Source organism: Syngnathus typhle, linkage group LG4, assembly GCF_033458585.1.
Source record: "Syngnathus typhle isolate RoL2023-S1 ecotype Sweden linkage group LG4, RoL_Styp_1.0, whole genome shotgun sequence".
Classification (NCBI taxonomy): domain Eukaryota; kingdom Metazoa; phylum Chordata; class Actinopteri; order Syngnathiformes; family Syngnathidae; genus Syngnathus; species Syngnathus typhle.
Window position 1 is genome coordinate 3,864,951 of NC_083741.1, and position 16,597 is coordinate 3,881,547.

At 45.1% G+C, this 16,597-nt stretch overlaps 1 protein-coding gene across 6 annotated transcripts in view; it reads right to left on the minus strand.

Annotated features, from left to right (window-relative positions):
- efl1 (elongation factor like GTPase 1) overlaps positions 1-16,597 on the minus strand; it is a 120,243-nt gene that overhangs the window by 24,579 nt on the left and 79,067 nt on the right. For all 6 annotated transcript variants that reach the window (XR_009714144.1, XM_061276216.1, XM_061276213.1 and 3 more), the window contains 3 exons: positions 15,580-15,709; positions 2,270-2,396; positions 208-412 (listed from right to left, as the gene is read on the minus strand). Coding sequence is in view for 5 of the 6 variants with exons in the window: in XM_061276216.1 (XP_061132200.1) it covers positions 208-412; positions 2,270-2,396; positions 15,580-15,709 (462 nt within the window). In the remaining variant the exon portion in view is untranslated. The remainder of the gene's footprint in view (positions 1-207; positions 413-2,269; positions 2,397-15,579; positions 15,710-16,597) is intronic.

A 16,597-nucleotide genomic window follows, 5' to 3' on the forward strand; every position in this document is an offset into this window, starting at 1 on the left:
TAATCGATGTGTATCGAGGAATCGTTACACTCCTATTAAATTTGTTTGATGAGAATAAACATTTAAATTGTGAAACAAAAGTTAAGAATTCAAGACGTTTTTTCACAGTATTCGATAGCAAGAGGCAAAAAAGAACAACAAGCATAAGCAAGCATGTTTTATCACGATGGCGTCTGTTTAAAAAAAAAAAAAAAGTCAGTTCCAAACCTGCGAGGTCCAAAAGCCCAGATATGCTCCACAGCATCCCTCCACTTCCTTCCTTGGAGTTTGCTTTCCAGTTGGGCCTTGAGGTCAGTAATGGCTTCCAAGGTCCTAACACTAATGTCTAGATTTCTACCTTCCCTCAAGGTCATGTTGACTTGTTCTAGAGTTCGAATTAGTGCTGAGCTGTTCTCCAGAAGACAAGTCACCTCTGAAAGAAAAGACTTATGTTGGCACTGCATAAACAATTAGTACAGTGGAGCCTCGGTTTTCGAATGTCCCGGTTCTCGAACAAATCGGTATTCTAACAAAAAATTGGAGATTTTTTTGCTTCGGATGTCGAATGAAATTCGGTTGTCGAACCTCGCGAGATGAGCCGAGAGGACTCGTATGCCAACTGACTCCGTTTGTTATTACATTCTCGTTACTCTGAGGATTGCATCAACTCTAATCATGCCTCCAAAGGAAGCAAGTGGGAGCTGTAAAGACATCCTTAAACACAAAGACGCTCCTAAAGCAATGCGACAGTGAGTGCCCGGCGCGCTGCGATTGCGCGATCGGACCAAATTAAGCTCCCTGCGCACTGAGGTCCACTTAAATTTTGGAAAGTACATTAGGACTTTAAAATTATTTTCTTAATTTCAGCGACCGCTCTGTCACAATAATGCGACCAGCGCGGTGCAGTTGCGCGGTCGGCGGCGCGCAACGGTTGCGCGTTCGGCGCTGCGGTTGCACGTTCGGACAAAATTAAGCTCCCTGCGCACTGAGGTCCACTTAAATTTTGGAAAGTCCATTAGGAATTCAAAAATATTTTCAAAATTTCAGCGACCACTCTGTCACAATAATGCGACCAGCGCGGTGCAGTTGCGCGGTCGGCGGGGCGCAACGGTTGCGCGGTCGGCGGGGCGCAACGGTTGCGCGTTCGGACAAAATTAAGCTCCCTGCGCACTGAGGTCCACTTAAATTTTGGAAAGTCCATTAGGAATTCAAAAATATTTTCAAAATTTTAGCGACCACTCTGTCACAATAATGCGACCAGCGTGGTGCAGTTGTGCGGTTGGCGGCGCGCTACGGTTGCACGATTGTACAAAAATGCGCAAATGAAAAAATGCTTAAAAAAGGCGATTTTCTTTTGCGTCGAGCGGATTACATTTTTTTCCATTATTTAAAATGGGAAAACATGATTCGGAATTCGAACGATTCACTTCTCGAACAGCCTTCTGGAACGGATTGTGGTCGAAAACCGAGGCTCCACGGTATTATAACACCTCTGTAGCAATTTTATCCCCCTAAAAAAATGTCAGAATGGACATTCGCCTAATTAAAAATGCTTAGCTACATATGTTATGAAGGGTTTTTATAGTTCAGGAAGAACACAATGTTCCAAATTCAATTTACCACCGTAAATAAAAACAGATTACAATGATTTGCAAATAGTTTTCAACCCACATTAAATTTGATACGTTAAAAAGACTAAACTGAATGAACCAAACTGATGAATGTTATTATTTTTTTGCAAATATTTCATTTTTAGCTTGATCCCTGCGCAATACATTCTTTAACAAAGCTAGAATGGGGAAAAAAAAGACTGGGATTTAAGAAGTCGTGCAGCGTCTGCTTTATTTACATTCTACACGACGTCTCAACTTCATTGGAATTGGGTTTCGTATATAGCTACCAAAATACAAATATTATCTATCCAAATGTTGCGCTTTACTCTGATTTTGCTCATTGATCATAAACAGAAATCTATTGACAAATTTGAGTAATCACTGAAGCTGAAATTCAGAGTACATGGAGAAACCCCGACATACGTATGTGCCAACTATGTTGGAAACCCTAGAACCCAGGTAGAAAGTAGACACAAACATTAGACACACATTAGACATATGATAAATAATATTTGTGAGCTTTGACATGGTGCGAGCTGAACACAGAGATGGAGTCTAAACTCCTGACAGGACTACAACTTGAGCATACTCTATGTTGAATAAACTATAGTGCCCTTTTTAATGAAGATTAGTGAGAGCTAGAGAGGGTCAATAATTGGTGCGTGTTTAGGTCTTACCCTGAGGCAAGGGGATTGCACGAACGCTGACAGTGGCCAGTTTATTTGGAGTGGTTAGTGTGACCAAACCACTGCTGTCAACATGAAGGGTCCCTGTAGCACGACCATGAGAAACTTCATCTTTTACCTAACAAACATGTACATGAAAACACATCTGATGATTTTACTTGTCGAATGCCGTATTCTCCATAATACTGATATTATCACACATGGATTGTTATTTGCATTAATGAAAAATCTAAATCTGCCAATAAAAAAAAATAGATTCATGAACTGGAATAGCATTAAAACTAGGGCTGTGGACTTGGTCGGATTTTTGCACGGAGTCCGAGTCCGGCCTCTTGACCATGAGTCCGAGTCCGGCTGTCCATTTTTTCTGTTAATTCATGTGACTGCTTAGTCTTTATTCAAGGCTAATTTAGATCAAAATCTAAATAATTACAACAGTTTTGTGATGGCTTTGTTTTATTAAACATATAAACGAATACAATAAACAGATAGTTTCAAGTTTTAATCATTAATTACATCATTATAGCTCAGACATTTATCTAAACACAAATTATTAGTGACGACCCCACAACTATCAAAACACATCAATGATATAAGCTGGGTGACATAATCGTCCTTGACATTGGTACATAATGTAAACATTAGCCTAAGTGCAACTCAACGTGGCCGCATTGATCGTAACTTACGCTCCGTTTCCCCCCCAAATCTAGAGGCAAAAGATTGTTCTCTTGCTGCTCCAGGGTTCTTCCATCTTGGCTGCGCGCGGGCATTGTGGGTCTTGTACGTGCATGCACGCAGGCAGGCAGGCGCGGGCGCGCACGCAACAATTAAATTTGTCTTCATAACAAGCAAGCAGGGCTGTGGACAGTATTCCTACGCGCATTCTCAGCAGCATGATGAAAATAAAATTCAATACCGTCACTGAGGCATATTTTAACGAACTCCATTTTATTGTATGGCTTTTTAGCCCGTGCAATGTTCCAAGCCAGTTGAAACAATGCAAGTGTGACAGTCTCCGAGTGGTTCGTAATTTTTTTGAAGAACTGTACCTATTTTTCTGCCTGACTTTTCAAAGTCTCCAAACTTGTGCTTGCGTAATTCAGTCCCTTTTGCAAAGTCCTTATCGATATTGGCATAAAGTGAGCTGAAGTGGCGCTGACCATTTGAAGCTTTTAAATGCGCCAATGACGTCTGACATATCAGGCAGAATGGCTTGCCATAGCGTTCAACAAAAAACAACTTTAATTCTGTTAAAAACGTCCTGTGTTCATCGTCATACATTTGTTTAGCTGTGCATTTTTTCCTTGCCATTTTGGCAAGCGTCTTGTCAGCTTTTCTGGACCTAATGGGCCCCCGTAGTCACAGTCGCCATTCATTAAAAAGCCAGCAAAACCAATCGCTCTGTTTGTGACTCCTCCTTTGCGGGATTTCCCCTCACGCGCATGCGCGTTTGACCAAAAACCATCTTGAACTCAAGCGAAGCAAATACGCACGAAAAATAAACACAAATGTTTATTTTTTTTATTGTCGGACTCGGTGGACTCGGTCAAAATCAGCATCAAGTCCGAGTCCGAGTCCGGCAAAAATGACAGAGTCCGAGTCCCCGAGTCCGTGTCCGAGTCCACAGCCCTGATTAAAACATTTGTATCACATTAAAAAAATGTTTTCAAGTGCATAACTGAAATGAAAATTAAAGCAGAATGTAGTCTAAATTGCAATTGTCATAAAGTTGTCATAAAACGTCAAAGTCTCTTCACATGTCAAGACACACAAAGAAACCGAAATTACGTTTCCTCTATCCCACGGTGACGAGACAGCACACGATAGACATACAAGCAAACGACACAAAATAAAAACAAGAAGGCACAAACAATAAATAATAAGTGTGATGAATAAATAATAAATAAACAAATAACCCAATAAATAAGAGGAGAAAAAACAGAGCAAGTGTGCATACAGCAGACAGTAAGCATAGCGCAAAAGAACAGGACACTACGCAGAAAGGGGGAGAGAGTTCAGGATCCTAACAGTCTGGAGTATGAAGCTGTTGGTGAGTCTGATGGTGTGGGAGCGCAGGCTCCTATACCTCTTCCCAGAGGGCAGAAGAAATCTATGCTCCTACCCTCACCTATGGTCACGAGCAAGGAGGGGAGTGAAGCACCAATAATCTTACCAGCCGTGTTCACTATGCGCTGCAGGGCCTTCAAGTTGTAGTCAGTGCAGCTGCCACCCCAAACAGCAATACAGCTGGAGAGGACGCTCTCAATGGTGCCACGGTAAAACGTAGTCATGACGGCCGGAGGAGCGCTCGCTCGCCTGAGTTTCCGCAGGAAGTACAGGCGGCGCTGGGCCTTCTACGCCAATGATGCGGTGTTGGTGGACCAGGAGAGATCCTCACTGATGTGCACACCCAGGAACCTGGGGCTGCTCACTCTCTCCACCACAGGACCTCGATGGTCAGAGGCAAGTGTTGCGTGTGACCTTTCCGGAAGTCAACAACAATCTCCTTGGTCTTGTCGACGTTCAGCAGGAGGTTGTTGTCCCTGCACCACGTGGTCAGAAGGTCAACCTCCAACCTGTATTGAGTCTCGTCTCCCTTGGTGATGAGACCCACCAGAGTCGTGTTGTCAGCAAACTTCACAATGCGGTTAGACTTAGACAGACTTTATTGTCATTTTGTAAAAACTCGGTGCACACAAAACAAAATTTCGTTGCATACGGCTCTCAACAAAGGAATCATATTTCGGCTGGATAAAAAGTGACATTTCTATATACCGTTTTTTTCCGTGTATAGTGCGCCCCCATGTATAGTACGCACCCTAAAAATGGCATGCTGATGCTGGAAAAAAGCTTGTACCCATGTATAATACGCACCCAATTTTTATGAAATATTTTTAATTTTTTTTTTAATTTCTTTTTTAATTTTTTTTTTTTTTTTTTTTTTTTTTTTTAGTCCCAAAGATCGTCACACACGCAGGGAGGCAATGGGTCCCATTTTTATAGTCTTTGGTATGGTCTTAACTAGGCTGGATGTCATTTTTTTTGTTGGCGTTGATTTCTCCGACTGCCCCTAAACGCACCACCGCGCTCCGTGCGCACACGGGAAAGAGGCGGCTCTGTATGGGAGAGACGTTGAAGAGGAATAAAAACACCCTTGGAAACCAAAACTTGCCCCTCGTCGTGACTCGGAGCCGCAACAAATGTTTCGGATTTGTGTAGGGTACATTGTGACAGACGGCAAACTAGCAGGTGATCGAGCGAGCGTCTGATACAAGAGCATTGCGGTCGTATGGAGCGTGTTTGAAATGAACAGCAGAGACGAAAGGAACAAAGCAAAGTGTTGTGAAATAAAATATTACCTGTAATACGCATTTTGTTATTTGCTGATTGAAACTGCTAATTAAACTGTGAATTGAAACTAATAGGTGGAGAACTGAACTCTCGCTCTTTATATAGCTGACGTGTCTTGCGCAACCGTTCTGCGCATCTGTAATGGCGGCCTCCGTATGACGTCCGGTCCACGATGGAGATTAAAAAACAAACAATATTTGACAATAACACACCATCGAGGATTGCACCATCGCATCAAACGATGTGTCGTCAATTATGAATTTTACTAAGTGTGTTGGGCAGGATGGCTGAATGCGATGCGCGATTGACAACAAACAAGAAGAAAGGTGAGTTTTATTTCGGGGGAGATTTGTCATGTCTCGTCCCCAGTTTTGCTATGTGTCTAGGTTGCCATAGTTTCTGTTGGCGTCGCCCCTCTCTTCCTGTGTCACCTCAATCGATGTAACGTGTTTTGTATTTAAGTCCTGTCTGCCCCTCGCTCACCGTTGGATCATTGCATGTGTTACTGTCATTCTGTTCCTGTCTTTGGTAATGTCACCCTGTCTTTTTGTTCCACGACTTTGTCGGTCAGTCCTGTTGTTGGTTTTGTTGTACCATGACTTTCTTTAAAAAAAAAAAAAAATTAAAAAAAAAAAATTAAATTTTTTTTTTCTTTGTACCCATGTATAATACGCACCCCAGATTTTAGGACAATAAATTAGGTAAATTTCGCGCACTATACACGGAAAAAAACGGTACAACTTACCCTCCCCCCCGATGGGTGAGGTTGATGAACTTTGTGAATGGTCTAAACAACTTTGTTGGGCGGTCATACCAAAGACTATAAAAATGGGACCCATTGCCTCCCTAAGTGTGTGACGATCATTGGGACTTAAAAAAAAAAAAAAAAAAAAAAAAAAAATTTTTTTTTTTTAAAAATTCATAAAAATTGGGTGCGTATTATACATGGGTACAAGCTTTTTTCCAGCATCAGCATGCCATATTTAGGGGTGCGTACTATACATGGGGGCGCACTATACACGGAAAAAAACGGTAGTCAGTAATCGCCCGTATGCCTTGCCACATGCTCCTGGTGTTATTGGCGTCCTGGGAAAAAAGTTTTTCGACTGTGGCTTCGCTTCGCTAACCTGATGGCACGGTTCAAGTTGGCTCTCGCTGTCCTCAGTGCCTTCTTGTCGCCAGACTTGAAGGCTGCGTTCCGTGCTCGCAGCGTATGACGAACCTCCTCAGTCATCCAGGGTCGTTGGTTGGCTCGGGTGATGATGTTCTTAGTGGTGCTGACGTCCTCGGTGCATTTGTTGATGTAGGCCGACACAGTCATGGTGTACTCATCAATGTCGATCTGATTGTCATATGTTGCTGCTGATCTGAACATGTCCCAGTCAGAGCACTCAAAGCAGTCCTGGAGCGCCTCCATGGCCCCCTCTGACCACACCCTCACCTGCTTCACTGTAGGTTTTGCTCTGATCAGCAGGGGCCTGTAAACAGGGATTAGCATTAAAGATAGGTGGTCTGAAGAGCTGAGGTGGGGGCGGGGGGCTGCTCTGAATGCATCTTTTATATTTGTATAAACCAAGTCTAGAGTGTTCTCTCCCCAAGTTGGAAAATCCACGTGTTGGTAAAAATGAGGGAGAATAGTCTTCATGTTAGCTTGGTTGAAGTCCCCAGCAATGATGAAAACACCCTCTCTGTGCGTGGATTGCAGCTCACTGATTGTTCGATAGAGAACGCTCATGGCCTCTTTAGTATTACCGCGAGGAGGGACATACCTCTGTGATGCTAACAACAGTAAACTCCCTGGGCAGGTAGAAGGGTCTGCAGTTGACAGTCAAAAGCTCGATGTCCGAAGAGCAGAAGCTGGCGACAGATGTAGCATTTTTGCACCAGCTGTTGTTGATGTAGACACACAGCCCACCTCCTCGGGATTTACCGCTTAGTTCGCTGTTTCTGTCGGCGCGGAATGTAGCTAGCCCCTCCAGGCTAACGGCGGAGTCCGGTATTGATGAGTTTAGCCATGTCGCCGTCAGGATGAAAGCGCAGCAGTCTCTAACCTCCCTCTTTGAAGAGAGTTCTAGTTGTAGATGGTCCATTTTATTATCCAGTGAGCGGACGTTGGAGAGGAAGATGGATGGAAGCGGCGGTTTGTCTTGTCGCTGTAGGTTGCAGTGCAGTCATGAGTCAGTAGGGTGAAGAGCAGCGGACTGAGCACACAGCCTTGGGGGGCCCCTGTGCTCAGCGTGATGCTGGTGGAGATTTTGTCGCCAACACGTACCACCTGTGGCCTCTGACAGAGGAAGTCCAGTAGCCAGTTGCAGAGGTAGGTACTGAGGCCCAGCTTGTCCAGTTTGCAGATGAGACGTTGTGGCACGTCATATGATGGCGCCGCGGATGGCAGCCACGGTGAGTTGCTCTCTGTTTCTTTGTCTTATTTTGTGTGTTTTCTGTGTCCTCTGCTGTCCATCCCGGATCACTTTTACCAGAGAAGCGCTGTTAAACATCGGACAGTCTTCTTCTGGTATTTTCTCGCCTGTTCTCTTCGATTCTAGCCGGAGCGGCGGTGCTACACAAGCTAGCACGACGACGGCGGCGCGGAAAACGAGCCGGAGCACTCGTAAGGCTGAGGCAGAGAGGGTTTCGTTCTGCCCTACCGTCAATTCATCTGGCGAATGTCCGCTCCCTGGCGAACAAGATGGACGAACTGCTGCTCCTCACTTCAAGGAACACGGACTTCAGCAGATCCGCTGCGCTGTGCTTTGTTGAAACGTGGCTCAGCGAACGAACCCCCCACCACGCCGTGGAGCTAGCGGGGTTTCGGCTAACTCGTGCAGATCGCAGCGCGGAGCTCTCCGGAAAATCAAAGGGAGGTCGTCTCTGTTTCTACATTAATGAACGTTGGTGTACTGATGTCACGGTGTTGAAAGAGTTTTGCAGCCCTCTCCTAGAAACACTTTTCATAAACTGCCGGCCGTTCTATTCACCACGGGAGTTCTCCTCGATCGTCATGGCGGCTGTTTACATTCCACCACACGCACGTGCGAGTGAAGCCAAGCAGATGCTGGCTGACCAGGTAACAGACATGGAGAAACTTCTACCAAATTCACTAATCATTGTTCTGGGTGATCTTAACAGGGCGAACCTCGCACACGAACTCCCTAGATACAGACAGCACGTAACGTGTCCCACCAGAGGGGCACAGACTCTGGACCACTGCTACACGAATGGCGACGCGTGCACACGCAGCGGCCTCTCTCTGTCCCGAACGGTGTTTGGTTTTGTCGTTTAATGTGGGTTTGTCCGACAGTTTTGTGTGTTCGGCTCGTCGCACCGGGTTGTGCTACAAGTACAGCGGGCTGGTTCTGGCGAAAGCGAGTTTTGTGGCGATCTGGACTTTGACGCAGGGACATTAAAGGCGCTCGGTTTGCTCCGTCCTGAAGCGTCGGAAGCGGTGTGCGAGGAGGCTGAAGAGGGGCGAGAGCGGGGGCGTCCGGGCCAGGCTGGCGGCCAACCCAGCTCGCCCGGCCGTGCCTTCCTTTCTTCTGGCAAACGTTTGATTGCTGGGCATCAACATGCCTGCTGAGATCTACGAACCGGACAGTGCGTAACTGCTGTGCATCTGGAGCGGCTAGCGTGCTATCGGGCGGACCGGGCCATTGTACGAGGGGGAACATCGCGAGGAGGTGGAATGCGCGTCTACATCGGTGACGAATAGTGCCGGGACTCTGTGGTGGGATGCAAGCACTGGCGAAGTTTGGGATCTCCAGGCTTTTGAGGTCCTGAACTCTCTCCCCCGTTGTTTACTTGTATGTTACTCGTGTACTGTGTCTCGTCACCGTGGGATGGAGGAAACGTAATTTCGATTTTTTTGTGTGACTTGGGATGAAGGAATTGACAATAAAGCTGACTGTGACTGACACTGACACCGTGATCAAGGATGCATACCACTCTGCGGCTCGTGCAGCTTTAGGACTCTCGGACCACTGTCTAGTTCATCTGATCCCGGCCTACAGGCAGATACTAAAAACTTCTAAGATTGTGGTGAGGACTGTGAGGAAGTGGACAGCGGAGTCAAGGCAGGAGCTCCAAGCCTGCTTTGACTGCACCGATTGGGGAGTTTTCGAAGCTGCAACTATAGACCTGCATGAACTCACTGACACTCTCACATCAAAGTCAAGTCAAAGTCAAAGTCAAAGTCAGCTTTAATGTCAATCTCTCCACATGTCACAACACACAAAGAGACCGAAATTACGTTTTCTCTATCCCACGGTGACGAGACATATTACACGATAGACATACAAGTAAGCGACACAATATAAAAACAAGAAGGCAAAAATTCAAACAATAAATAGTAAGAGTAATGAATAAATAATAAATAAACAGATAACACAATAAATAACGGAGCCAGCAAGCATAGCGCAAAAGTAAAAAACATCATAAACAAAAAGGCACAAACAATAAATAAGAGTAATAACAAATAATAAATAATAAGAGCCAGTGTGCAGTCAGACAGTTCAGACAGTAAAAGTACAGGACGCTACGCAGAACGGGGGAGCGAGTTCAGGATCCTAACAGCCTGGAGTATGAAGCTGTTTGAGAGTCTGGAGGTGCGGGAGCGCAGGCTTCTGTACCTCTTCCCAGAGGGCAGAAGCTCGAACAAAGAGTGAGCGGGGTGACTCGCATCACTCACAATCGTGGTCGCCTTGCGGGTGAGATGGGAGGTGTAAATGTCCTTCAAGGAGGGGAGCGAAGCACCAGCAATCTTACCAGCCGTGTTCACTATGCGCTGCAGGGCCTTCAAGTTGTAGTCAGTGCAGCCGCCACCCCAAACAGCAATACAGCTGGAGAGGACGCTCTCAATGGTGCCGCGGTAAAATGCAGTCATGACGGCCGGAGGAGCGCTCGCTCGCCTAAGTTTCCGCAGGAAGTACAGGCGGCGCTGGGCTTTCCTTGCCAGTGATGCGGTGTTGGTGGACCAGGAGAGATCCTCACTGATGTGCACCCCCAGGAACCTGGCGCTCCCCACTCTCTCCACCACAGCACCGTCGATGGTCAGCGGCAGGTGTTGGGTGTGATCCTTCCGGAAGTCATCAACAATCTCCTTGGTCTTGTCGACGTTCAGCAGGAGGTTGTTGTCCCTGCACCACGTGGTCAGAAGGTCAACCTCCAGCCTGTACTGAGTCTCGTCTCCCTTGGCGATGAGACCCACCAGAGTCGTGTCGTCAGCAAACTTCACTATGCGGTTGTCGCTGTAGGTTGCAGCGCAGTCATGCGTCAGGAGGGTGAAGAGCCATACATCAGTTTTTGTGAGGATCTTTGTGTGCCGACTAAGACCTTCTGCACGTACAACAACGACAAACCTTGGTTTACACCGAACCTCAGGAGGCTGCACAAAGTCAAGGAGGAGGCCTACAGGAGCGGCGACCGCGACCTGTTCAGGCAGAACAGAAACACGCTGAACCGAGAGGTCAGGAAAGCCAGGAGGTGTTACGGGGAGAACCTGAAGAGACACCTCTCTGCCAATCCTGATCCCTCAACAGTGTGGAAAGGTCTGCAGAGCATCACGGGCTACAAGAAACGGACCCCCCATCCTGTGGAGAGCCCAAGGCTTGCTAACCAGCTAAACAGGTTCTACTGCAGGTTTGATCGGTCCTCCCACACAACGAGACTTCCTGCAGCACAATCTAAATACTCACCTCTCCCCACAACTGCTCTGTCCACACCTCTATCATCGCTGTCACCCACTCTCTCTCTTGCAGAGACCGCGCCCGCACTCCAGATCCGCGAGGAGGAAGTGCGGCAGATGTTCCGGAGACAAAAGACCAGGAAGGCACCGGGCCCAGACGGCGTGTCACCTTCCTGCTTGAAAGTGCGCTGAGCAGCTGGCGCCCACCTTTGCACGGATCTTCAACCGTTCTCTGGAGCTGTGTGACGTGCCCTCGTGCTTCAAGAGCTCCACCATCGTTCCAATGGCCAAGAAGCCCGCTATCACAGGTTTGAATGACTATAGACCTGTCGCACTGACATCTGTGGTCATGAAATCTTTCGAGAGGTTAGTGCTGAACCACCTGAAGGATGTCACGGGCCCCCTGCTTGACCCCCTCCAGTTTGCCTGCCGGGCAAACAGGTCAGTGGATGATGTGGTCTACATGGGACTGCACTACATCCTGCACCACCTGGACACCCCAGGAACGTACGCCAGGATCCTGTTCGTGGACTTCAGCTCGGCGTTCAACACCATCGCTCCTGACATCCTCCAACAGAAGCTCGTCCAGTTTGCGGTGCCTTCCTCCACCTGTCAGTGGATCACCAGCTTCCTGACCAACAGGAGACAGCGTGTGAGGCTGGGGGGCATCACATCTGACACCTGGACCACCAATACTGGAGCCCCTCAGGGGTGTGTCCCCACTGCTTTTCTCTCTCTACACCAATGATTTCTCCTCAGGTGACTCTCCTGTGAAGCTCCTGAAGTATGCAGACGGCACCACTCTCATTGGACTGACCCAGGACGGTGATGAGACTGCTTACAGACAGGAGGTGGAGCGGCTGGTCCACTGGTGCAGCCAAAACCACCTGGAGCTGAACCCGCTTAAGACCGTGGAGATGACAGTGGACTTCAGGCGAGACCCTTCACCACTTTTACCCCTCACTATCCGCAGTAATACTATTCTCTCCACAGACACCTTCAAGTTCCTGGGAACCACAATCTCTCGGGACCTGAAATGGACCGGCCACATAGACTCTGTCCGGAAGAAGGCCCAGCAGAGGCTGTACTTCCTGAGACAGCTCAAGAAGTTCAACCTGCCGCGAGAGCCTCTGAAGACATTCTACACTGCCATCATCCAGTCTGTCCTCTGCACCTCCATCACTGTCTGGTTTGGATCGGCCTCCAAACAAGACAAGCACAGCTTGCAACAGACAATCAGGACTGCAGATAATAATTGGAATCAACCTCCCATCTATCCAAGACTTGTACCTGTCCAGGACCAGGAAACGTGCAAGGAACATCTCTACAGACCCTTCTCACCCAGGTTGCAGTCTGTTTGAACTACTCCCCTTCGGACGGCGTTATAGATCTCGGTACGCCAAAACCAGCAGACACAAAGCAAGCTTCTTCCCCCAGGCTGTTGCTCTGATGAACTCGCACCACTCTTAGAGTCTCAGAGGCATTACTGTGCAATAACATCCTGCTCTCCACACCTTTTTTTAATTTGTCTACACTGTTTGTACTATGTGTCCTCTCTGCATCCATTGCAACCTGGGCATCCTGGATGAGGGACCTTCCCATCTGTGGTCTCTTCTCAAGGTTTGTCATTTCCCCTAGCTGGAGTTTTGAGTTTTTCCTTGCCCTTTTGGGAGTTTAAGATCAGGGGATGTTTGAGGATATTTGCCATTTTTCACATGTCCTGAATGTTGTTAGTTACCTAAATGTTGAACAGAGGGTGTGATTTACCGAAGTCAAATTCCTTGTTTGGCACGCTCAAACATGGCGAATAAAATACTCTTGAATCTTGAATATAATTTGGAGAAACGAAAGCAATAGCTTCCTGTAGATTTGAATCAGATGAGAGCCAACCACCTTCAGTTTTATTTAAACATATTTTAGAAACAGTTCCAATTGTAAAAGTGACACCGTTAAAAACTAACCACAGATTGATATAACTATCAGTTCACTATCAAGTCATTTCCTACTCAGATATAGTGTTCCCTCATTGATTGCGTGGGTTGTGTTCCCACAAATGCCTGCAAAAGTCAATTCCGTGAAGCAGAGGTTGACTAATTCTTTTATTTCAATTTTCAATTTCTGTTTTTAGGGTATTAACACCTCTATTACACCTTTACATCCAACTTCCAAATGGTTACCTTCATTCTAAATACTTTAACTATTAACATACAAAATTAATAATAAATACTACAGCTGCAACAACAAAACGATAAATCTATGAAAACAAAACAGTTGTTAAAAGTGCTGCAACCAATTATGTTACGTCAGGCACGTTCTCAGTTCGTTGTTCATGTGTCATGTAATATTAGCATCCCGTACAATTCATCCTGTTGTTGCTGCTGTTGAGTACAACAACAGACATGAATAGGCAACAACAGGCTGAACGGTACAGTATGCTAACGTTACATAAACACAAACGAGGAATTAAGAATATGCCTCATGTAACATATTAAGAGTTATGCAAATAACTTCATGTCTGCTCTTGGTGTTGGATTTTGTCAAATAAAGTTCCCCTAAAATTGCGACTTGAACTCCGGGGATGGAAGTCCACGCCGCCACACGCCTGGAAGTCCACGCCGGTGCTTGGGGCCGTGTGGCGGTGAACTATTTATGTTATAGTTATTTAATATATTTCATTTTGTGTGGCAACCTGTATATGTTTTTATCGTTATAGTTCAGTAGTTGTTGGCCCATTGAACCCTTCTTTTGTTAAATAAAGAGCTGTTTACCAAACCCATGTCTTTCCTGGTACTTTGCTAACGCTACAATATACAGTGCCTTGCGAAAGTATTCGGCCCCCTTGAACCTTTCAACATTTTGCTACATTTCAGGCTTCAAACAAAGATATAAAATCTTAATTTTTTGTAAAGAATCAACAACAAGTGGGACACGTGTTGGCTCATATGTTGAGCTCTTGTTTTGTGAATTAAAAAGCCGGTTACTAAACCCACGCCTTACCTGGTACTTTGGTAACGCTACAATATACTTATATACGTACATCTGTGGAATAATTGGAGTTGCAACTGACGACGAGGCTGACGACGAGGCTGACGTCAGCGGCGCATGTAGTTCCGGAGTAAACTTTTTTTGTTTTTTTTTAAGTGACACAGCGGCTGAAGATTCCGATGGATTTAATGATTTGGAGTGACACGGCTGGTTCGTTAAAATTGTTGTTTATATTGCATTTATTTGATATATCTAGTCTGATGTCAGCGGCGCACGTAGTCAACAGATGTTTTTTTGACAAGGCGAAGATTCCGATGGATTTAATGACTTGGAGTGACACGGATGGTTCGATAAAATTGTTGTTTATATCATTGTTATTTGATATATAGTTTATATATTGTTATATGGGCCATTGGAATAATTTGAACTGTAACTGATGACGAGTCCGACGTCAGCGGCGCGCCGCACACGTGCCGTTGTTTACATAAAGGACGAACAATTCGATCGATGGATTTAATGATTTGGAGTGATACAAAAATGTTACTGGACCAAACACCTCCCAGTGGCTAAAACAAATGCTCTCTTGTCTTCCATTGGAAAGAATAACATATATACGTAAAGCCAAACAACATTTGTTTGAAGGGATTTGGAGGCCTTTTATTGATTTCATAAAAGATTTGGACTTTTCTGATAACCTTGTTGACTTTTGAGCCCCTGCAGGAAACACTCATTTTGCCAGTTGCAATATTACAAATAAAGAGAAGCTGTTTTGTTTTGTTCTTTTAAGTTAATTTAAACATATAATAGACAAAATGTTTGAGATACATGCTTTAGTCATTCTAGATTTTGCTACTTCATTATTTCATTATTTGTATTTTTTTGTAAAGAAATACCATGTAAGACATATTTTGTGAAATTGTTTATGAATGTTGTACATGGAAATATTGTGAATAAAAAGTGTATTGGGGAAAAAAATAACGAAACTTGAACCAAACTGTGGTTATGGTAAACCGTTACACCTCTACCATGGTGTAAATAAAAGCATATAAGCTATATAGTAAGAGCACTCGATTAGCTTTAGCATGAGCGGTAAAATGAATGGAGAAAAAGCATGATACGGTGACAAACAAAATCTGTAAAACAGTGACGCTGTGAAAGGTGAACTGTGATACAGCAAGGAACACTGAAGTTTAAAAAAACAAAACAAAAAAAAAACATGTTTTCTAATGGCCAGGTACCAGATTCGCCATGGCTCAGATGGTGTAGAATACCAGAGTTCACCCACCTGGTGAATGACAGCCACTTTTTGCTGCTTGCCAAGATCTTCATTCACCATGTCTACTTTGGGAGGGCGCACCACGGTCTCTCGGAATGGGATGATAGGCTTGGATGCGCTGATCTCAATTTTGGCGAACCTTTGAAAAACAAGTTAAAATCGTTTTGACATACAGTATGCACTCATTAATTTTGTAATTTTCTTTTGTTCGATTGGATTTAATTTTCTCCCTTGTTATTATTATTTTTTTCTTATTTTGTCTTTCTCCAGTGTCACCTCATGGGAGAGGTATGCTTGGTCTGACCGTGGGAATGATAACCCGCAGAACAACTGAGGACGGGGCACTCTTCTTGATGTACTTGTAAATGTGCTGAAAGATGCACCCGTGTGGGTTTGTGTGGATGCTTTTTAAAATGTAGACAAGGCCTTTGTAAAGCACTTTGAGCACCTGGCTCCGTTTTGCTCCTCTTATTTATTGTGTTGTCTGTTTATTTATTATTTATTCATCACTCTTATTATTTATTGTTTGTGCCTTCTTGTTTTTATATTGTGTTGTTTACTTGTATGTCTATCGTGTAATATGTCTCGTCACCGTGGGATAGAGAAAACGTAATTTCGGTTTCTTTGTGTGTCTTGACATGTGAAGAGATTGACAATAAAGCTGACTTTGACTTTGACATATGATGGGTCATGCGGTCCGACCAACCCGAACATTGACATGAAATTCCTGACGGTCACAGCATCTTTTGATCGAAATATAACCAGGAAAAGACACTGAGGAAAAGACACTGAGACCCAAATGGAAATTAAACAACATTTCATGAAATATATGCAGCATTTTTTATGTTGGTATTTTTATCCCTCACAGCTGACATGAAGAGCCAATAATACACTGCCTAATATTTATCTTCTATACAAAAGCTGCCCTGACCTCTAAATGATGCAATGCCACCATCTACCATGATCTGTTAGTTGTGGGAGTGGTTTACAAACCTCAATTTCACAGACAAACTGGGCAAGACTTTTT